This window comes from Salvelinus sp. IW2-2015, linkage group LG20 (assembly GCF_002910315.2).
Source record: "Salvelinus sp. IW2-2015 linkage group LG20, ASM291031v2, whole genome shotgun sequence".
Classification (NCBI taxonomy): domain Eukaryota; kingdom Metazoa; phylum Chordata; class Actinopteri; order Salmoniformes; family Salmonidae; genus Salvelinus; species Salvelinus sp. IW2-2015.
This window is the reverse complement of record NC_036860.1, coordinates 60,218,766-60,243,137: the sequence shown is the minus strand read 5'-3', so window position 1 is coordinate 60,243,137 and position 24,372 is coordinate 60,218,766. Positions and strand designations below refer to the sequence as shown.

The window sequence follows — 24,372 nt, the reverse complement described above, 5'->3', positions numbered from 1 at the left end:
TTGAGAACAGCCCAGTCAGCACTAGAGGGTGAAACAGGCCCAGTCAGTCACTAGAGGGTGAGAACAAAGGGCCCAGTTTCAAGTCCCACTAGAGGGTGGAGCAAAACCCCAAAAGCCCAGTCAGTCACTAGAGGGTTGAGAACAGCCCAGTCAGTCACTAGAGGGTGAGAACAGCCAGTCAGCACTGAGTGAGAACAGCCCAGTCAGTCACTGAGGGTGAGAACAGGCCCAGTCATCACTAGAGGGTGAGAAAGCCCGTCAGTACTAGAGTAGAAACAGCCCAGTCAGTCACTAGAGGGTGAGAACAGCCCAGTCAGTCACTAGAGGGTGAGAACAGCCCAGTCAGTCACTAGAGGGTGAGAACAGCCCAGTCAGTCACTAGAGGGTAGAACAGCCCAGTCAGTCACTAGAGGTGAGCAACAGTCCAGTTCACGTCACTAAAGTGAGAACAAGCCCAGTTCAGTGAGTCAGAAAAAGCCACTGTCGAAGCAGTCAGCTCAGTCATTCTATTAGATGGTCGGAGTGGACGAAAAAAAACAACTCTCATAGAATTCAATGCTTCAGTATTCAGGTCTTTCGAAGATAAAACATGTTCAAACTAAGTACTGATGAGTCGAAGTCAACAATGACACCAGATCTTTGTTTCAAAGAACAGCACCTGTCTGAGGTAGCCTTCTACAGATAACAAGTTGCCAAGCTGCGAGAAAGCACTGAGACAGACTCAGGTTTCGTAGATTCTCTTTTCTGATGCGTGTGTGAGTCTCGGATGGAAGCCAAGCAGAGTCTCAGTCGCGCGAAACACGTGTTCTATAGGATGGTATGTGTCGTATAAAGCCACTGAGACTTCAGCTCAAGTCAAAGTCGTGTGACAAGATGGATGAGAACAAACACAGCATCGAGAGCAGCTCGGAGTCAGTCTTTTAGCTGGTGTATGTAGACTGAGCGAGAGCACACATATGCATCTGTAGTAGGAGTTGCATCTAACCTCAACTACATCTACTATCTCCACAAACATCTAGTATAGTTATTTCTGAATTTTAGTTGAAGTCATTATTTAAGCGGTGTTATCTAACAAATGAAGACTCAATCGATCCATAAGACTGTCTTTGAGAGCCTCATCTAGCATATACCATGTTGAATAATTCATCAGCATCTGGACAATGGGCGTCAGATCGTCAACACCCTCCTAGTCGTGTATCTGAACTTCAAGTGTATGACAAATGTGATTTGTGCAAACTCCTTGGACTTACTCGTGTTGAGTCGATTACCATAACGCTAAGACTTACATGTCTCTGACAGTATTATCGTAAAAGGACTTTCTCATGTTTTGAAAGAGTTTCCTATCAAGCAGCGATATTGTTTTTGAGCCTTTGCAAATATTATATGACTTGCAATAGTTATACTACCTTCAACAGACAATGTGATTATGTCGATGTAACAGCACATGACTAGTTTTAGATCAATCTCAGAGGAAACACCTTGTGCTAAAGCGTAGTTCTGGGTATACTTATTTAACTCTATACTCCAAAATCATCATCTCTCAAACTAAATCAATTCATAGATTTGAGCATAGACCACTGGGATTCAGCCCCAAAATATGTAACTGGCAGAGGCCCCAAGCGTCGATTCTTATTTGATCCTCTCATCTGGGAACTACATTCTTTCTGAGTGACAGCAAGAGACAATATAACAACTCTCTATATATATCTGGTGCCTCCTTTCTATTCCATGAAGATATGATACTCAAATAAAATACTAGAGAAAGATACAACTTAGACAAACTCTAAACAGAGCATAAACATGAATTGTCAGGAAAAAAAAGATATCCTAAAGATACTCACACGAGAACATCTTATTAGAAGAACATCTTCCATTCAATGAAACTATCAAACTACGCCATAGAACTATATCCACATTTTGTTGTTACATAGACACTGTGTAAATCTATAGAGAGCAATTCATATAAAATTATCATAAAACATGAGATTGTTTGTGTCAACTGGGGCTCACTACACACAATACCACATATACTAGTTCTAAGAGGTAATAAATCTATCTCAGCAATGAGCTACATGTCTAGTCAAACTGTAATGAGAAGGCGTGCAACTAAGTGTTCTACAATGGAGAGGAAGTATTTACCCCTTGACATTATTCCACATTTTGCGTTACAGTACAACAAAGAAGTCTTAACTTTTTGAGAATGAGTACCCATCTTTATAACCTCACACTTACAATTAGTCTGTAAGGTCCTCAGTCAAGCAGTGAATTTCAACCACAAAGACCAGCGAGTTTTCCAATGCTTCACAAAGGACACCTATTGGTAGATGAGTAAAAAATACAACTCTGTGCCGGAGAAGAAGGAAACCACTCAGGGGTTTCACCGTGAGGCCAATGGTGAGTTTAAAACAGAGTTAATGGCTTGTGATATGAGAACTGAGGATGGATCAACAACATTGTAGTTATTACTCCACAAATACTAACCTAATTGACAGAGTGAAAAGAAGACATAAACAATATTCCAAAACATGCTTCCTGTTGCAACAAGGCACTAAAAGTAATAATGTAAAAAATGTGGCAAAGCAATTCACTTTTTGTCCTGAATACACAGTGTTGTGTTTGGGGCAAATCCAATACAACACTTTACTGAGTACCACTCTCCATATTTTCAAGAATAGTGGTGGCTGAATAATGTTATGGGCTATCTTGTAATTGTTAAGGACTGGGAGTTTACCTTTCAGCAGAACAATAACCTTAAACACAACGGCCAAATCTATACTGGACTTGCTTGCCAAGAAGACCGTAAATGTTCCTGGGCAAATGTTGCACAATCCAGGTGTGGAAAGCTCTTTGAAATTTACCCAGAAAGACTCACGGCTGTAATCGCTGCCAAAGGTGCTTCTAATAAAGTATTGCTCAGTGGTGTGAATTATTGTCATTATGGGTATTGTGTGTAGATTTGAATTCAGCTGTAACAGCAAAATGTGGAATATGTCAAGGGGTATGAATACTTTCTGAAGGCACGTGTATATGTGATTATGTACAAATATAAGCAAGGTTCATGAAAATAATATTATGTTGATATCATCATTGTGGTCTCAATTTGTAGAATACAAATATTTTTAATTATGTTCCGGCCGCCCTGACTTATCCTCTGAAAAAAAATTAAAAAGTCCCGCGGCTGAATCTAGTTGATTGATCCCTGACCCTATTTTGTTAGTTGTCAACGTTATCACTGTTTAAGACGACCATTGCTACTCGGTTGGAGTGCACGCAAGTGCCAGCTGCATCGCGATTGTATTCGTGTTGGGTATTAGAGTTAACTATTGTAGCTATAGGTAAAGAGTACGAACCCGGATTATAGTGACCCCTATGCCTACGGCTACAAATAAAAGCACTCGAATGCAAACGAGCCCTCAGAGTATTCCTAAGCTGTAATAAGAGATGAGGCCTAAAACTGAGGGATATAGCTTAACACCCCTGCCGTCCTACTAGAGGTCTAAGGGGTACAACTGGCCACATACAATTCGCTGGACATCATTGCAATATAAGACTTATCCAGGAGAGTAATACCATAATCCATCGTACTTAACGCCCTAAAGGTCTAGAATAACTGCGATTTAGGCACAAGCACACTTTCTCGATAATGATTCATCTTGAGCCGCACACATTTTCGCGCTCTAAAAACAGTCCTCTTTTCGGTCGAGTGCTTTTAATAGACCTCTAGCCGATCTCATCAGCGCAACCTCACCTTTGCGCTTGATACATCCGTAAAGTTGGCTCCTGATGGCAGGAACTTCCCCCGAGTCAAACATCGCACTGTGGTACACGAATGTTACGTCTCACGTTGACCCCTATCTGTAGTGTGTGATGCCCTAGATATCACTCAGCCAGGGCACGGAGAACAGGACCCCCCAGATGCACAGTCATGCAATCCTAGTTCTCAAACAGAGAGTAAACTACATCTAGTGCATGCTGTAGGAAATTGACCCAACGTTTGTACGTGGAAGCCTAGTTGCAAGATTTTTCTGACAATTTACGAACTCACATGTGACAATAAATTCTATGTTCCAGATCGTCTCCTTATCTCGCAGAGCGAGCGTGATACTAGGCCATAATTGACTGGTTGGCCCATTCTCTATCTCTACTGAACATGTCTTTCTCAGTGTGATTTACAAGCTCTACGGTTGTTCATGACGAAGATGCACGTGAGCGAACTCCCAATCTTGAGTTAAGGAGTGCTCAACAGGTGCGCTGCCTTACAGTCTCTAGGAGCGATTACTCTGTACTGCCTAGGATTGAGAAAGGTGGTACCTTAAAGAGTGTGCGCCGATCCTCGGTCTTCAGGTGTTCGCGGATAGTCTGTGCCACTAAGTTCATCTACACTTTGTAGTCCGCTGATTCGCCAGTCGACTGTTAAGGAGAGGTTGTTTATCCCGTGAGGAACAGCCACTGAGACAGCTCAGTCAGTCTTTAGATGGTGAGTGAGAACAGCCACTGAGACAGCTCAGTCAGTCTTTAGATGGTGAGTGAGAACACAGACACCATGATGCATATGAGGTGACAATACAGAATGTAATCTTATTATTTGATTTATTAATCTATTTAAGCGTTTCACAATGAAAACATGCAACTGGTTTGAAGAGTTTCATATCACCATTTGAATAATTCATCAGCATCTGGACAATTTGGTGATGTCACACCCCAGCTGGTGACTGAAGTAGTAACAMGTTTGATGCAGTCCTTTTTTACTTTAGCATTACCACAGCTATGTTACTTATTTGCATTATGAAAGAGTATTATAAGGTATAACATTTGTTTTATTTATTATTGAATATATACAGCTACAGTTTAGGTGACGCAATGACTTCAACAAGAGGACCTTGCAAACGGTTCGTTAACAGATTAATAATCTAATCATCTCTACATATCTAGATTATAGACCAGGGTTCCCCAACTAGCAGCCCACAGTGATTTTATTTGGTCCTCCAAATATTCTGAGCAAAAAATATATACAATTATTTATTTTTTGTTTTTATATTGTTGAACATAAAATACTGTAAAAACACTAGCAAATCAGCGCTAAGTGATTTTAATTGAGGAAATATGTTCCAAAGTATTCCCACGCATATTAGAGATACAGTTCCTTCAGAAACTGTTCACACCCCTTGACTTTTTCCACATTTTGTTGTTACAGCCTGAATTTAAAATGRATTATATWGATTTTTTTGTCACTGGCCTACACACAATACCCAATAATGTCAAAGTAGAATTATGTTTTTCGAAATGGTTAACATTTTAATAAAAAMTGAAAAGCTGAAAAGTCTTGAGAAAGTATTCATACCCCTTGACATATTCCACATTTTGCTGTTACAGCAAAAAAAGTCTTAACTTTTTGAATGAGTACCTCATCTTTAGACCTCACACTTACAATTATCTGTAAGGTCCCTCAGTCAAGCAGTGAATTTCAACCACAAAGACCAGGGAGGTTTTCCAATGCTTCACAAAGGACACCTATTGGTAGATGAGTAAAAATACAACTCTTGCCGGAGAGGAAGGAAACCACTCAGGGATTTCACCGTGAGGCCAATGGTGAGTTTAAAACAGAGTTTAATGGCTGTGATATGAGAACTGAGGATGGATCAACAACATTGTAGTTATTACTCCACAATACTRACCTAATTGACAGAGTGAAAAGAAGACATAAACAATATTCCAAAACATGCWTCCTGTTTGCAACAAGGCACTAAAGTAATAATGTAAAAAATGTGGCAAAGCAATTCACTTTTTGTCCTGAATACACAGTGTTGTGTTTGGGGCAAATCCAATACAACACTTTACTGAGTACCACTCTCCATATTTTCAAGAATAGTGGTGGCTGAATAATGTTATGGGTATGCTTGTAATTGTTAAGCACTGGGGAGTTTTCCAGGATAAAAAATGAGCACAGGTAAAATCCTAGAAGAAAACGTGCTTCAGTCTGCTTTCCAGCAGACATTGGGAGATTCATTTACCTTTCAGCAGAACAATAACCTTAAACACAAGGCCAAATCTAYACTGGACTTGCTTGCCAAGAAGACCGTAAATGTTCCTGGGCAAATGTTGCACAATCCAGGTGTGGAAAGCTCTTTGAAATTTACCCAGAAAGACTCACRGCTGTAATCGCTGCCAAAGGTGCTTCTAYAAAGTATTGACTCAGTGGTGTGAATTATTGTCATTATGGGGTATTGTGTGTAGATTTTGAATTCAGGCTGTAACAGCAAAATGTGGAATATGTCAAGGGGTATGAATACTTTCTGAAGGCACTGTATATGTGATTATGTACAAATATAAGCAAGGTTTGAAAATAATAATTATTGATTATCATCTTGTGGTCAATTTGTAGAATACAAATTATTTTTAATTATGTTCCGGCCGCCTGACTATCCTCTGAAAAAAAWWWAAAWAGTCCCGCGGCTGAATCTAGTTGATGATCCCTGACCTATTTTGTTAGTTTGTCACACTCACTGTTTACGAMCTGACTCGGTTGGAGTTGCACAAGTGCAGCTTGTGTTTGTTGTTGGAAGCTGTTAGAAAGACACCCATTGGCCCACACCACAGAAGCAGTACAAACGTCCTCTTCAGAGTTCGTACTGTTAGGGGACCTAAACTGGGATATGCTTAACACCCCGGCCGTCCTACAATCTAAGGTAGATGCCCTCAATCTCACACAAATTATCAAGGAAYCTACCAGGTACAACCCTAAATCTGTAAACATGGGCACCCTCATAGATATCATCCTGACCAACTTGCCCTCTAAAAACACCTCTGCTGTCTTTAACCAGGATCTCAGCGATCATTGCCTGCATCCGTAATGGGTCCGCGGTCAAACACCATTATACAGAATGGTGTCGTCTGCGTAGAGGTGGATCAGAGAATCACCAGCAGCAAGAGCGACATCGTTGATATATACAGAGAAAATAGTCAGCCTGAGAATTGAACCCTGTGGCACAATTTACATTTACATTTAAGTCATTTAGCAGGACGCTGCTTATCCAGAGCGACTTACACAAGATTGGTGCATTCACCTTATGAGAAATCCAGTGGACACCAAACCACTTTCGAAATAGTGCATCTAACTCTTTTTAAGGGGTCAGGGTGGGCGTAGAGATACCTTTATCCTAGGTATTCCTTAAAGGTGGGGTTTCATGACGGTCTACCGGAATGTGTGTGATTGACTCCGACTGACCTGGCGTCGTGAGAGTTTTAGTCCCACCGATTGCGTCGTGCCGGAGATGCAGCGAACAGTTTTGACGTGGGGTGAGCGTCGACACTGGTACTTCCTCGACGAGTAGGGAGGCAGCACGAGCCAAGAGGTTCATGCAGACCGCAGATCCCTGTGCGTCTGTATGATAGCGCCCGATCAGAGCTCTGACTATATACGGACTAGGCTGCCGTTCCCCTCCACAGCTCCCGTTAGGGCAAAGCCACCATGTCTCGTGTCAGCGGATGGCGAGCCTTCTCAACTGAGACCATGGACGGCAGAGCGGAGGAGGCGGGCGGGTGACGTGAGGAAGAACGTTGGCAAGTTGCAACACCAAAAGACGGGCTGCGGTCGTTCTGGAATGAGAGTGTAGGGGTTTAATGTGCACACAGGCAGGGCGAGCCCACGCCACAGCTGAGCTCCTGCAATAATCCGAGACAGGCGGGGATGACAAGTGCCTGGATTAGGACCTGCGCCGCTTCCTGTGTGAGCAGGCGGTCGTACTCTGCGAATGTTTAGAGGCATGAACCTACAGGAACGGGTCACCGCCTTGATGTGAGTTGGAGAACGACAGGGTGTTGTCCAGGATACGCCAAGGTTCTTAGCGCTCTCGGAGGAGGACACAATGGAGTTGTCAACCGTGATGGCGAGATCATGGAACGGGCAGTCCTTCCCGCGGGAGGAAGAGCAGCTCCGTCTTGCCGAGGTTCAGCTTGAGTGGTGATCCTCATCCACACTGATATGTCTCCCAGACATGCAAGATGCGATTCGCCACCTGGTTATCAGAGGGGAAAGGAGAAGATTAATTGTGTGTCGTCTGCATAGCAATGATAGGAGAGGCCATGTGAGGATATGACAGAGCCAAGTGACTTGGTGTATAGCGAGACATAGGAGAGGGCCTAGAACAGAGCCCTGGGGGACACCAGTGGTGAGAGCACCGTGGTGCGGAGACAGATCTCGCGCCACGCCACCTGGTAGGAGCGACCTGTCAGGTAGGACGCAATCCAAGCGCTGGGCCCGCGCCGGAGATGCCCAGCTCGGAGAGGGTGGAGAGGAGGATCTGATGGTTCACAGTATCGAAGGCAGCCGATAGGTCTAGAAGGATGGGGACCCCCATAGACTACCAGAGGTCCGGACAACAGGCCCTCTGATTTGACACACTGAACTCTGTCTGAGAAGTAGTTGGTGAACCAGGCGAGGCAGTCATTAGAGAAACCAAGGCTGTTGAGTCTGCCGATAAGAATGCGATGATTGACAGAGTCGAAAGAATTGGCCAGGTCGATGAAGACGGCTGCACAGTACTGTCTTTTATCAATGGCGGTTACGACCTTGAGCGTGGCTGAGGTGCACCCATGACCAGCTAGGCCCATCTCAAATGAACACCTAGACCCTATGCACTTGTGGAGATCTGTGAGGTTTTGATGGTATAAGCAATATGGTGAAGCTTCAACTTTGCCTATCAGAGGACAGCAAGTGGAACATTATCATATTGATTGCACCTGTCACGTTTATATGGTCTGGGGGTCCATTTTGGATTGTGCCTTAGTCTGAAACCAGTCTCTCCAATTGTGGACTCAGCTGCTCTCTATACTCCTACCTGTAAAACGTTGTGGTAGGTTTGATCACACACAACTACAAGTTTGGTAAACCTTTCTACATAATATTACAGTTACATTTGTCTAGATAGCACAATGATACCATAACCACCTAGCATCCAAAAAAACATCTACATGTCATTCAAAGTGGCACAGGAAACATTGACACTGCATGTTTAATTGTCATGCATAGAAACCAAATCTATTTATACTTTATCAATTTCCCTATCATTTATAGCCATGTTGAACCTTCCTGAAGAGTGAAAAAGATAAACAACAGCATTTCAATATTTTTAATAGTTGTAATATTACAATGGGTTCTGTCAAATATTGACATAATAATCAAAAGTTAAATTATATAATCAGTAAACGCTTCACGTATTGTGTGTTGTGTTACACTGTATACCTATTTCACTTACAGCACGTTCTCTAGCTTTATGACATCATTAGATCTCTGACACCACCATTATCAATACTCCTCCAGCACCTGTGTGTGTGTGTGTGTGTGTGTGTGTGTGTGTGTGTGTGTGTGTGTGCTGTGTGTGTGTGTGTGTGTGTGTGTGTGTGTGTGTGTGTGTGTGTGTGTGTGTGTGTGTGTGTGTGTGATGCTGTCATCCATCTCGTCTCTGGCATCTCTTTCTAAGTTCTGGTAAGGAAACAAAGAATCACATGAGGTTATTGAGATGTCATTTAATATCAAACATGATTTACATTATGTAAGCATTGTGTTACTTACCATGCAGACCATGACGTTTTACCTCTCCATTACTCAACACATAATCCATTCTCACTGACTCCAATCCCATGGAGACAAGAATCCCAGAAGCAGCTGAGGTTTCTGGTTGCCACTACCCCGCCCTTGACTGTTTTGATGCAAAGCAACTTCATGGTGTCAGGCACTTGCTTCAGACTACGGTGACTTTGGTTTCTTTCAATGACCTCACTGGGTGTTGTGTAACACTCTCGTGGGTCCAGTAAGCCCCCTGGGCCTCTTGCTGGTATCTGCAAGTGTAGTTCTTGGCAAAGTTCAGGATACCCAATACTGTGTGTTCTGGGAGGTTGGCTTTCACTTTTGCTAATTGGTTGTTCTGCCAGTCCTTGATAAACAAGTGTTCTGAAAAAGCTTGAGCCTCTTGTTTCAGTTAATCAATAAGCATCTTCATAGATCCACACTTTCATACTAAATATCACTTTTTTTATAGTGTACTCTTGTTTCCATTTGTTACTTTTTGTCTGACAATCTTCTATCTTTTCCACTCTACATCAGTGTCCTTCTTTTTTAGGAGGGGGCAATAAATGGCTCTGCTGTATGGACACCACAATCCTTGCACTGATACACTTCGGATAGTGGGAATCATTCCCTGTAGTTCTCACACATAATGTTACTGCTGAATGCTTACACCCCTTTTATGGTTGGTGAATGTCTGCTCACCAGGTGGCCATTCGCTGTCTGTCATTTCAGTTTTTATATTTTCACAGTATTCATAGAGGCAACCCACAAGTGTTGCACTTCTCTGTGGCTTAATGGTTCCTGGTCCTAATCTGTGAAATATAGCAGCTCCTATTGAGATACCATGGTTGGCTTTGAGACATTTTTAGTGCAGTGGAGAGGTCAAGAAAGCTGGCTGCCTCCCCAGTCTTCTTGCTCACCCTTTTCTTATCTGGCACTTTGAAACTGCTTCGTATCATTGTTCCACTGCTGAGACAACATTGAGATAATCTATGTCAATCTCTTGTTTTTTTAAGCTTACCTTTTAAAGTTTTCTACTGACCCCAAATCATTTTGCAAACTGTCTCTGTAGTTTGTCTCTGTAGTTTGTAGTTCAAAATCATATTCAGTGAACAAGCCAAAGCCTTTCTAGTTGGAGATTGTCTGGACTTTGATAGGCCATTGGCTACTGCTTCAACAACTGCCACTTCCAACTTCCCCTCTGTTGTGGTTCCGATGTTTTTCTGACAGAAAATAGCTGCTTTGTCAATAAGGCTCCATGGAGTAGTGACATACTGTGCTGCCTGTTTTGGCATACAGGCTTTAGCCCTTTTGAAGGCTCATCCCTCTGGCAGATGGACCCTGTACATCTTGCTCTGCTGTCTGCAAGGCTCTTTTAGAATGTTCAAGTTGCTTTCTCTGTTCTTCTAATTTATTCTCTAGTTCCTTGAGACGAATCCTCTCTGCCTCCAATTTCTCTTGTGCTTTCACCTGCTTTGCCTGTTCTTTGTTCTGACCATATTTCTCCTCTTTTTGATTTCTCTTTCATGCTCCTCTTTTGACCTAGCTGCTCTCTGTTCACATTTTTTTTAAAGCCGTCTTTGCATCTTCTTTTTCTGCTATTCTGTTAAGTGTTTTCTTAACACATTTCTGGTTTCTCTTCCTCTCTTCGCTTTGCTCTCATCTTCCGCATTCTCTGTGAAAGGCTTTTCTGCCTTCTCCCTTTCTTTGCATGWATGTTCCTCTTTTTTAGGATACTATCAGCAAGAGATATCTCATGTCTGTTTTGTCCTTTGTTTAATATTTCAACATTTTTAGGGTCTTTAATCTTCATGCTGGTACTCCAACTTGGCTTTCTAGTTCCACTATTTATTTTCGGAGAGGAGGGGACTCGTTCATCTACCTTATTGCATCTTATGTGTCGCATGTACAGCATTTTTTAGGGGGCCATTCTGCAACTTTTTGAACTTTGAATCTGTAAAATTCTAAATTAAATTGGATTGTAAATACCAYACACAATTACATCAAATGCAATAAAAAGTGTATTTTAGAGCTGTCTAACTGTAACTTCTGTCAGGCTATTTAAAATAATGTTGTCATATAGATTCATCATAAAGGACAACGAGTAGACCTATAGGGAAAACTGCAGATTTTAGAAAATGTTCAATTTATTTTTTCAGGTTTTCACTGAAAAAAAGGTTCATTTTTTTTTCTTCAGGTTTTCACTTTATCTAAAAACTAGAACATTGGTTGTTCTGTATCCACAACAATTCTTAAACCACATCAGTAAAACATTTATAAAAATTGGTGTAGTTCCCCTTTAATTCAACTTCCCACCTCTCAATTAACCATTGTGTTTGGCTAGGTTGTTTCTGTAGGCTACTAGACATGTGATGGGAGACTTTGCAAAACAAACGAACGGCCACCCGATTGATATAAACCATCATATCATTCTGCTAGGTATGCTTTCTTTGCAGTCAACATTTAATTGGGGAAGTTTTGGGGGAAAGCCTTTAGAAGTTAATGTTATGTTTGTGCATGGCACTCATGTTGTGCACGATGATGGCTCTATGTAACACACTCGGTGTGTTTTCAAGCCAGTCATAAAGTTACCACACATTATGTTTGTACATTTCCAAACAATAATAAGCCAAATTAAAAGCTAAAACCTCTAACATAAATGTGGGTACTTGAATTAGTTCAGTTGCATTTTCTCCAGTATTTTGATGCCAGTCTCAGCACGCACCTTCTTCTTTGATGGGGTTTAATGGCAGTTGGCATCAAATATTAATGGTGCATTACCGCCACCAGCTGGACGGAGTATTGAACGAGAAAATAAAAATCCATTGTGGGAGAGAGGGAAAACGACATCATACAAAAATAGACATGTTAGCAAACACAACCCATCACACTTATTCAATCAGTCCATTCCAAAATAMATCCCTACACAGGTTAAGGGGTCTGTGAGGGCGGAACATTCAGCGACAGGATTTCTTGCAAGGCCTCTGCTGTGAAATCAAGAAACGTTCAGCTACATTCACAATTATTCTAATTTCTCTGCTTGTGCTGTACAGTTTCACCATTGCAATTAATAATACAAGGTCCACCTTGTTAACATGCAACATTTCACAGTCCCTCAGTTGATGAAACACCTTCACTGGTCGTGGTGGCTCTATCAGTGGCGGTCGGTGCCGTTTTAAGATGAGGAAGGACTTTTTCTTTTTTAGCATGGCCTTATTTCTATTACAACTTATTGGATGACTGCCATTCATATTCCATTCACCCAGCTCAATGTAACGTCAATATGTTTAGGGTACTACATGATACTCAAATTTTCCCTATACCCATCATGAGGTTGCTACAACCTATCCCACGAATGACAGTTTACAATTTAGGTGCACAGGTTGAGAAAATTGAGTAATCAAGGTGACAGACAGTGACATATTAAATAGCGCCTTGCACACTCTTGCCTGCATCTAGCTGATCTAGGTTGTAATCGTTAGTCCAACAGTTACAAACAAGAGTTCCTAGTGGACAAATTCAGGTATGTTTATCCCCTTTCCTTCCGTTTGCTTCTGTTTTAAGAAACATTTTTCAWCAGAATCGTTGGAATGAATATACCCCTGATCACACGCAAACACAGAACTAGCAGTCACATACAAACAGAATGATCACTTTGCTCGTTGTGTGTATATATAATTCCTTTTCGCATCTACGCTCTCTCACTTTTTTCCCTATGCTTGTGGAGTTCAGTGCAGTTGTCTGTGACCAGGCAAAAAAAAATGTAATTGTCACCATATTAGCTAACGTCATAGTCAACGTAGCTACTAGAACTAACGCGCTAGTCAACCCTCTACAATCATGCAATACAGTGTACAGCAAGCAGTTTAGTCAACTACTCACCCCGTTTTATGCACTACAGTGCTATCTAGCTGTAGCTTACCATGGTGCTACACCAGAGAGTGCTGTTGAGACTACTGTAGACCTTCATTGCAAAACAATGTTTTATCAATTTAAAATACATTTGAATATACTTACCATAGTTTTTATCTTAAAATTATAACTTTTTATTTTTATGTTTCACAATTTTTATTCTTCTGAAATTCACTGAGTAGGATGGTCCTCCCCTTCCTCCTCTAAGGAGCCTCCACTGGGCTCTACTACCAACTAAGGGGCCTAGCCCAAACCATAAACAGCCCCAGACCATTATCCATCCTCCACCAAACTTTACAGTTGACACTATGCATTGGGGCAGGTAGCGTTCTCCTGCCGTCCGTCCGACTGCCAGATGGTGAAGCGTGATTCATCATGGTGGCGAGCTTTACAACACTCCAGCCGACACTTGGCATCGCGCATGGTAATCTTAGGCTTGTGTGCGGTTGCTCGGCCACTTGGTATTGAGTGTTACGACCGAGGATAGACTATTCAGCACTCTACGGTCCCGTTCTGTGAGCTTGTGTGGCCTACCACTTCGCGGCTGAGCCGTTGTTGCGCCTAGAGGTTTCCACTTCCCAATAACAGCACTAACAGTTGACCGTGACAGCTCTAGCAGGGCAGAAATTTGACAAACTAACTTGTTGAAAAGGTGGCATTTCATGACGGAAACACGTTGAAGGTCACTGAGCTCTTCAGTAAGGCCATTCTGCTGCCATTGTTTGTCTATGGAGATTAATGGCTGTGTACTCTATTTTATACACCTGTCAGCAACGGTGTTGATGAAATAGCCAAATCCACTAATTTGAAGGGGTGTCCACATATTTCTTGCGCCACCCCAGAAATAACCCCTTTGATAGGCGCCATGCTTTGAAAATYCAAACAGTAAACATTCCACTCTGATATCTTTTTGTCTTAAAACATGTTTCTTCTGCGCCGCAGACACACAAATCTAAAGACCACTTCTTTTGACTCTCATCGACTCCACACTTTCTTCCAACACATTCCCGATTTTCCTCGAGACATTAAACAGATTTTTCAGGTAGCATTGGTCCAACATCCTCACCCCCCGACTAAAAACGAGTGTAGGGGTTACCTAGTTTCCACCACAACTTTACTTCTCATTTCCTTTCTTCGCCATGGTAACACACTCATTCTCTCACTCTGCTATTTTCTTCACCCAACTCACTAGCAGTTTCAAACTGCTTTTCCGATACGCACCTTCACCGCAAGCGCCTGTCTTTTGACAGGCTGAGGCTCTCTGAATCCATCCAGTCACCGCTCTAATGCTGTTGACCAATGATGCAGAATTTTGGGGGGGGRAAAGACATGCAGCATCCTCATGCTTATCAAACTTTGTGTCTGTGTTAGCACGGCAGGCTCTGGGGCCTTCTTGCCGTGGGCACAAAATGAAGGAGAAAATCATACCTGCTTGCTGTAATTGTGTAGTACCTCGTCTGTTCTCCTTTTTGTTTTGTCAACTTTTCTGCATTTTCTCTGAGGTAGGCTACTGGACTGTTTCTTTTTCCACCTTGGTTTAGTTAGTATTAGCATGCGAGATATCTGACATCTGGAATCTATCTATTTTAGATTTTTCTCGCTATAGCTATTAGATTTTCCTCATTCTCCCTCAACCCGGTGAATTGGCCGCCTCCCCCTTGCTTTGGTCCTCGTCCTGCACTCTTTAAAAAAAAGTTTCCCCATCGGATGGGCCCCAGCCATCAATCTGTAAGTCTCTGCTCTCTCTTTGCTTTTGATCTGCGGTCATGTTTTAGTTGTGTTCCAGCTGGTCTCCAGTTGTTGGGCTCTGGCTTGCCGACCAAAACCGTGGTGGTTGGCTAGGCTAATAGCTAGTTGTCTAAATGGCTAACGGTAGCTGGCTGGATAGCTTGCTGGCTAAGATAACTTCATATAGCGATCATTCTTTGATAACTGGTTAATGGCATTATGTATTTCCAAAACTTTGGTTTACTTTAATGTAGCTTTAAGCTAGCTGTTGATATTAACTGGCTGACTTATGCAGTGGTAACGTAACATTAGCAGACTRGTAGGGCTAACGTTAGCAGGTCAGTAGGACTAACGTTAGCAGGCTAGTTGCTAGCAACCTTGCAAGTTGATTTGTAAATAAATTCATAAAGTCTTTGCTTGTAAGTTGGCAGAAAATGTAATTGAAACCAGTAGTCATGAGTACAGACAATTTGGTTTAATTTGAAGTTATACATTTTGAAGTTATTTCTGTTTACATTATAGGGAATAGGCTGGCTTGCCGGGTCCTCCATATTACATCACACCCCGGCAAAACATTTTCTGATATGACTTCGGCATTCTCATTGGTTTGATGTAGCTAATAACTTAAAGTCGAAAAGTGAGATATAACTTTAACTAGCTAGCTAACTAATGATTTGCCTAAACACTTAGCTATATTTTTGGGGTGAATAAGTTGCTGTACCAATATCATGCTGTCAATATGCTAGTGTAACTGTTCAGAAGCATGTTAGCACAACAATATGAGCTGACTTGACATCAAAGCAAAACTTCACTTTYGCAGATGGATACCCTTTCACTACCCGTGGTGTGGGAAAAGGATACATCAACACCCTGGAAAGATGTTTGTGGTGCACTCACTCATAACATGTTTTTGAGTGATTAATGAGTATCATCTTCAAGGTTGATAAGGTAAGCAAATGCATGTATTATTCTCATAAATGTAGTCTATATATGAATTTGTAACAATTGGATCTTTCATTGCTTTAAACTAGTAGCTAGCTCATCCTGATCATGTGTTGTTCCTTCTTTCTTTCTAGAAGCCATCAGTTACAAGTCAAAAATACAGATTAAGGCCTTCAATCAAACTGAGGACAGAGAAATATGTGTGCACCGGGTCAAGGCTTCTTGCATGCATCACTTTTAGATGTAAGTCATCTTTAATTCATTTTGGAAAAACAATATGAATTGCCATATTATTTATTCTGCCCAAGCCTCATACACCCTCAGGAAGAAGAGAATACTAGTAGACGACTGGCTCTTAATGATTAAGTCTAGATTGAAGATCATAATTAGTTGATTAGTTTGAATCAATTGTGTTGAGGCTTGGCTGTAGAAAAATATTGTATGTGGCTCTCTAAGACAGGGGGCACCAATGTTTCGTGGGAGGGTGCGGGACCTTCCCTGATTTGAGGGAACAATTTTTAAGAATAATTTACGTTTTGGTTATACCGATTTTTAAAACAATGCATAAATCCGCTATGCTTTAGGCTGAAAACAAGTGGTTAAATGCCTGAGGAAGATGTGACTCTGCACATGGGAATATCTTTGGTTTGTCTCTGACATTCAGAAGCTGAGGTAAGACCTTCTGAAATCGAGGAGTCAAGGAAATTGTACTTATACAATGTGTGACTGTCGCTATCAATTGTTCGATTGATCTGTATTAAAAATGGTACTGGAGAAGAAGGCAGACGTTTTACGTGTCCCCAACCGATTTTGTTTTTTGTTTGTTTATTTGTGTTGTTTGTAACTTTTTWAAACTTATTTTGTATGTAATGTTACCGCTACCATCTCTTATGACCGAAAATAAGTACACCACATCAGTCATTGGCTTCATCAATGACGTCATCCCCACAGTGACCGTACGTACATACCCCAACCASAAGCCATGGATTACAGGCAACATCCGCACTGAGCTAAAGGCTAGAGCTGCCGCTTTCAAGGAGCAGGACTCGAACCCAGAAGCTTATAAGAAATCCCGCTATGCCCTCTGACGAACCATCAGACAGGCAAGGCTTCAATACAGGACTAAGATTGAATCGTACTACACCGGCTCTGATGCTCATCGGATGTGGCAGGGCTTGCAAACCATGACAGACTACAAAGGGAAGCACAGCCAACAGCTGTCCAGTGACACAAGCCTACCAGATGAGCTAAACTACTTCTATGCTCGCTTCGAGGCAAATAACACTGAAACATGCATGAGAGCACCAGCTGTTCCGGAAGACTGTGTGATGACACTCTCCGCAGCTGATGTAAGACCTTTAAACAGGTCAACATTCACAAGGCCGCAGGGCCAGACAGATTGCCAGGAACATGTACTGCGAGCCTGTGCTGACCAACTAGCAAGTGTCTTCACTGACATTTTCAACCTCTCCATGTCCGAGTCTGTAATACCAACATGTTTTAAGCAGACCACCATAGTGCCTGTGCCCAAATACACTAAGGTAACCTGCCTAAATGACTACCGACCCGTAGCATTCACGTCTGTAGCCATGAAGTGCTTTGAAAGGCTGATCATGGCTCACAGCAACATCATTATCCCAGAAACCCTAGACGGCTCTCCAATTTGCATACTGTCCCAACAGATCCACCGATGATGTGATCTCTATTGCACACTACACTGCCCTTTCCCAACCGGAAAAAAGGAACACCAATGTGAGAATGTTATTCATTGACTACAGCTCAGTGTTCAACACCATAGTGCCCTCAAAGCTCATCAATAATTGAAGGACCCTGGGACTAAACACCTCCCTTTGCAACTGGATCCTGGACTTCCTGATGGGCCGCCCCCAGGTGGTAAGGGTAGGCAACAACACATCTGCCATACTGCTCCTCAACACAGGGTCCCCTCAGGGGTGCGTGCTCAGTCCCCTTCTGTGTACTCCCTCTTCACTCATGACTGCATGGCCAGGCACGACTCCAACACCATCATTACATTTGCCGATGACACAACAGTGGTAGGCCTGATCACCGACAATGATGAGACAGCCTGTAGGGAGGAGGTCAGAGACCTGGCCGTGTGGTGCCAGGACAACAACCTCTCCCTCAACGTGCCGCACATTGACTCACTTTATGTTAGAGAATATGTATTATTAAATTGAGAGTTCATAAATTATCATAATAAAACATATTTGGTAGTGGAATTACATTTCATTTGGGGAAATCGTTTGTAGATTTTCTTTCTTTCTTATTGTTAGTATTGTTTTTTATGAAATAGAATTGCAGGAAATGGGCTTCAAAACATTACATTTTTCAAATGTTAAAAGGTGGGGGGGTTGGGGAACCCCTGCTCTCGGAACAGTTTGCCATACATTCACTTGAAGTTAGGCCTACTAAATCTATGTCCCAGTTTATGCTAGCTACATCATTTGTTTTTATATAGCATTTATAACTGGCAGAAACATTGTTTCCTTGCTGAAAAAKACTGTATATACAGTTGAAGTCAGAGGTTTACATACACTTAGGTTGGAGTCATTAAAACTAGTTTTTCAACCACTCCATAAATTTCTTGTTAACAAACTATAGTTTTGGCAAGTTGGTTCTACTTTGTACATGACACAAGTCATTTTTCCAACAATTGTTTACAGACAGATTATTTCACTTATAATGATGTCATGGCTTTAGAAGCTTCTGATGGGTTATTGCACATCATTTGAGTCAATTGGTGGTTGTACCTGTGGATGTATTCTAAAGGCCTATCTTCAAACTCAGTGCCTCTTTGCTTGACATCATGGGAAAATCAAAAGAAATCAGCCAAGACCTCAGAAAAAAAATTACCTCCACAAGTTGGTTCATCTTGGGAGAAATTTCCAAACGCCTGAAGGTACCACGTTCATCTGTATAAACAATAGTACGCAAGTATAAACACCAGGGACAACGCAGCCGTCATGCCGTCAGGAAGGAGACGCTTGTCTCCTAGAGGTGAACATACATTGTTGCGAAAAGTACAAATATCTCAGAACAACAGCAAGGACCTTGTGAAGATGCTGGAGGAAACAGGTACAAAAGTATCTATATCCACAGCAAACGACCTATATCGACATAACCTAGAAGGCCGCTCAGCAAGGAAGAAGCCACTGCTCCAAAACCGCCAAAAAAAAGCCAGACACGGTTTGCAACTGCACATGGGACAAGATCGTACTTTAGAGAAATGTCCTCTGGTTGATGAAACAAAATAGAACTGTTTGGTCATAATGACCATTGTTATGTTTAAGGAAAAAAGGGAACGCTGGCAAGCCGAAGAACACCATCCCACCCATGAAGCACGGGGGTGCAGCATCATGTTGTGGGGTGCTTGTGCTGCAGGAGGACTGGTGCACTTCAAAAAAATGATGGCACCATAGGAAGGAAATTGTGGATATATGAAGCAACATCTCAAGACATCAGTCAGGAAGTTAAAGCTTGGTCGTAAATGGTCTTCCAAATGGACAATGACCCCAAGCATCTTCCAAGTTGTGGCAAAATGGCTTAAGGACAACAAAGTCGATGTATTTCAGTGGCCATCACAAAGCCTTGACCCCAATCCTATAGATAATTTGTGGGCAGAATGATAAAGCGTGTGTGAGCAAGGAGGCCTACAAACCTGACTCAGTTACACCAGCTCTGTCAGGAGGAATGGGCCAAAATTCACCCAACTTATTGTGGGAAGCTTGTGGAAGGCTACCTGGACGTTTGACCCAAGTTAAACAATTTAAAGGCTTGCTACCAAATACTAATGAGTGTATGTAAACTTCTGACCGACAGGAATTAATAAAGAAATAAAAGCTGAATTAAATCAATTCTCTCTACTATTATTCTGACATTTCACATTCTTAAAATAAAGTGGTGATCCTAACTGATCTAAGACAGGGAATTTTTACTAGGATTAAATGTCAGGAATTGTGAAAAACTGAGTTTAAATGTATTTGGCTAAGGTGTATGTAAACTTCCGTTTTCAACTGTAWAATGCCAGTTTCAGTGAGAAGCATAGCAACATCAAAGCAGTGAGAAGCATAGCAACATCAAGGTAACTTTGTAACAGATGACCCCATTTTTCCAAAGCCAAAACCTGACCATTAGCCACTGACTACCTTTTTAAGATGCCAAAATAGAAAATGCTTTCAATAACCATAATGTTGTTTTTTGTTTTGTGTTTTCTGATTGTTTCAGTGCATGTATTAAAAAATCTTTGGACGACRGACTTCCACAGGGCCGCCATCTACGAAGTTCACTCAAAAAGGCAATTGTTCTGAACCAAGTTAGATTTTTAGTTTTAATTCACATTCACATCTCTTTTAAACTTCAATTGGTTAATGGCTAATTGCTCAGTTATTGCTCATGTAAATTCTGTAGTTTCCCCAGGTCAACATCCTCATAGTGTTCACATTTTTCTCATGTAAAAGTTGTTGCTACATGAGAATTAAATAAACAATTTATTTGGGAAATATTCAGTCTTTGCTCTTTTCTTCATTAGCATGCTGATGATTTTAAGTTGTATTGGATTTATTTTGTTCTGTTATGACATTGAATGTTTAGTACATTTTGTATGTTTAGTTTAGTTTTTGGTGAGAAGCAAGATAATTCCAAGTTATATATGAATTGGTTTATGTAGATATGGCATTTCAACGTTAAACACAAAGTAACTAAAAAAGTAACATTCGCATATTCATAAGGAGTTCACAAGTCGCTGCAAGTTTGCCATGACTCCTTTGTATGTGAAAATATAAGCTTGCCTGTCTGTTTCTACAGGTTATTACTATGATGTGTAACTGTATACAGTGTCTTCAGAATGTACACGCACCCCTTGACTTTTTCAACAACAAAAAAATGTTACAACCTGAATTTAAATTGATTAAATTGAAAAACAAGTGTCACTGGCCTACACATAATACCTCATAATGACAAAGTGGAATTATGATTTAATAATTTAACAAATTCATAAAAAATGAAAAGCTGAAATGTCGAGTCAATAAGTATTAACCCCTTTGTTATGGCAAGCCGTAATTAGTTCAGGAGTAACAATTTGCTTAACAAGTCACAGAATAAGTTGCATGGACTCACTGTGTGTGCAATAATAGGGTTTAACATGATTTTTCAGTGACTACCTCATCTCTGTACCCCACTCATACAATTATCTGTAAGGTCCCTCAGTCGAGCAGTGAATTTCAAACACAGATTCAACCACAAAGACTAGGGAGGTTTTTCAATGCCTTGCAAAGTAGGGCACCTATTGGTAGATGACTGACAATACAAAAAGCAGACATTAAATATCCTTTTGAGCATGGTGAAGTTTGTAATTACACTTTGGATGGTGTATCAATACACCTACTCACTACAAAGATACAGGCATAGTTCCTAACTCAGTTGCCGGAGAGAAAGGAAACCGCTCAGGGATTTCACCATGAGGCCAATGGTGACTTTAATGCAGTTAGATTTTAATGGCTGTGACAGGAAAAAACTGATGCAATTTTAAAAACATAACAATACATTCACAGATTTCACAAAACACTGTGTTTCCTCAGGCCCCTACTCCACCACTACCACATATCTACAGTACTAAATCCATGTTATCGTGTGTGCGTATGCATGTGTATGCGTATGCATGTGTATGTGCCTATGTTTGTGTTGCTTCACAGTCCACGTTGTTCTATAAGCAGTGGTGTAAAAGTACTACTTAAGTCGTTTTTTGGGTTATCTGTACTTTACTATTTATGTTTGACTACTTTTACTTAACTACATTCCTGAAGAAAATATTGTACTTTTTACTCCATACATTTTCCTTGACACCCAAAAGTACTCGTTACATTTTGAAGGCTTAGCAGGACAGGAAAATAGTCCAATTCACGTACTTATCAAGAGAACATCCCTGGTCATCCCTACTGTCTCTGATCTGGCAGACTCACTAAACACACATGATTGGTTTGTAAATGATGTCTGAATGTTGAGTGTGAATGGAGTGAATGTGAATGGAGTGTGCCCGTGGCTGTCCGTAAATTTAAAAAACAAGAAAATGGTGCCATCTGGTTTGCTTAATATAAGGAATTTGAAATGATTCATACTTTTACTTTTGATACTTAAGTATGTTTGAAACCAAATACTTTAAGACTTTTACTCAAGTAGAATTTTATTGGGTGACTTTTACTTGAGTCATTTTCTATTAAGGTATCTTTACTTTTACTCAAGTATGACAGTTGGGTACTGTTTCCACCACTGTCCATAAGGTGTATTTTTATATTTTAAATCAAATTTTACTGCTTGCATCAGTTACTTGATGTGAAATGGAGTTCCATGTAGTCATGGATCTATGTACTACTGTGCGCCTCCCATAGTCTGTTCTGGACTTGGTGACTGAAGAGACCTCTTGTGACATGTCTTGTGGGGTATGCATGGGTGTCCGAGCTGTGCGCCAGCAGTTTAAACAGACAGCTCGGTGCATTCAACATGTCAATACCTCTCATAAAAACAAGTAGTGATGAAGTCAATCTCTCCTCCACTTTGAGCCAGGAGAGATTGACATGCATATTATTAATATTAGCTCTCTGTGTACATTTAAGGGCCAGCCGTACTGCCCTGTTCTGAGCCAATTGCAACTTTCATAAGTMATTTTTTGTGGCACCTGACCACACAACTGAACAGTAGTTTACTGAAAGCCAGTGGCATGTCATTAGTAAAGATTGAAAAAAGTAAGGGGCCTAGACAGCTGCCCTGGGGAATTTCTGATTCTACCTGGATTATGTTGGAAAGGCTTCCATTAAAGAACACCCAAATCAAATCAAATTTATTTGTCACATACACATGGTTAGCAGATGTTAATGCGAGTGTAGCGAAATGCTTGTGCTTCTAGTTCCGACAATGCAGTAATAACCAACAAGTAATCTAACCTAACACTAACAATTCCAAACTACTACCTTATACCACACAAGTGTAAAGGATAAAGAATAGTACATAAAGATATATGAATGAGTGATGTACAGAACGCATAGGCAAGAAGCAGTAGATGGTATAGTGTACAGTCTATACATATGAGATGAGTAATGATAGGGTATGTAAACATAAAGTGGCATAGTTAAAGTGGCTAGGATACATGTATTACAATAAGATGGCAGAATGCAGTAGATATATATGAGTAACAGTATATGCATATACATATGAATGAGTCAATGTAGGATATTAAACATTATATTAAGTGGCATTGTTTAAAGTGCTAGTGATACATTTTTACATAATTTCATCAATTCCATTATTAAAGTGGCTGGAGTTGAGTCAGTATGTTCGGCAGCGGCCACTAAATGTTAGTGGTGGCTGTTTAAACAGTCTGATGGCGTTGGAAGATAGAACTGTTTTTCAGTCTCTCGTCCCGCTTTGATGCACCTGTACTGACCTCGTGCCTTCTTGATAGCGGGGTGAACAGGCAGTGGCTGGGTTGGTGTTGTCCTTGAGATCTTTATGGCCTTCCTGTGACATCGGTGGTGTAGGTGTCCTGGAGGGCAGGTAGTTTGCCCCGGTGGGAATGCGTTGTGCAGACCTCACTACCCTCTGGAGAGCCTTACGGTTGGGGCGGAGCAGTTTGCCGTACAAGGCGGTGATACAGCCCGACAGGATGCTCTCGATTGTGCATCTGTAGAAGTTTGTGAGTGCTTTTGGTGCAAGCCAAATTTCTTCAGCTCCTGAGGTTGAAGAGGCGCTGCTGCGCCTTCTTCACAACCTGTCTGTGTGGGTGGATCAATTCAGTTTGTCCTGATGTGTACACGAGGAACTTTCCCCTTCTCCACTACTGTCCCGTCGATGTGGAAGGGGGGTGCTCCCTCTGCTGTTTCCTGAAGTCCACAATCATCTCCTTTGTTTTGTTGACGTTGAGTGTGAGGTTATTTCCTGACACCACCTCCGAGGGCCTCACCTCTCCCTGTAGGCCGTCTCGTCGTTGTGGTAATCAAGCCTACCACTGTAGTGTCGTCCGCAAACTTTTGATGATTGAGTTGGAGGCGTGCATGGCCACGCAGTCGTGGGTGAACAGGGATACAGGAGAGGGCTCAGAACCACCCTTTGTGGGCCACAGTGTTGAGGATCAGCGGGGTGAAGATGTTGTTTACCTACCCTCAACACCTGGGGCGGCCCGTCAGGAAGTCCAGGACCCAGTTGCACAGGGCGGG

At 41.6% G+C, this 24,372-nt stretch overlaps 1 protein-coding gene across 4 annotated transcripts in view; it reads left to right on the top strand.

The window, feature by feature from the left end:
• Nucleotides 1-24,372, top strand: part of mat2al (methionine adenosyltransferase II, alpha-like) — a 50,357-nt gene that overhangs the window by 12,559 nt on the left and 13,426 nt on the right. For 3 of the 4 annotated variants that reach the window (XM_024011515.2, XM_070449540.1, XM_024011516.2), the window contains 2 exons: nt 16,026-16,153; nt 16,282-16,390. The exons of the other annotated variant lie outside the window; for it this stretch is intronic. In XM_024011515.2, the coding sequence (XP_023867283.1) occupies nt 16,127-16,153; nt 16,282-16,390 (136 nt within the window). In that variant the 5' untranslated portion in view covers nt 16,026-16,126. The remainder of the gene's footprint in view (nt 1-16,025; nt 16,154-16,281; nt 16,391-24,372) is intronic. 4 annotated transcript variants of the gene reach the window in all.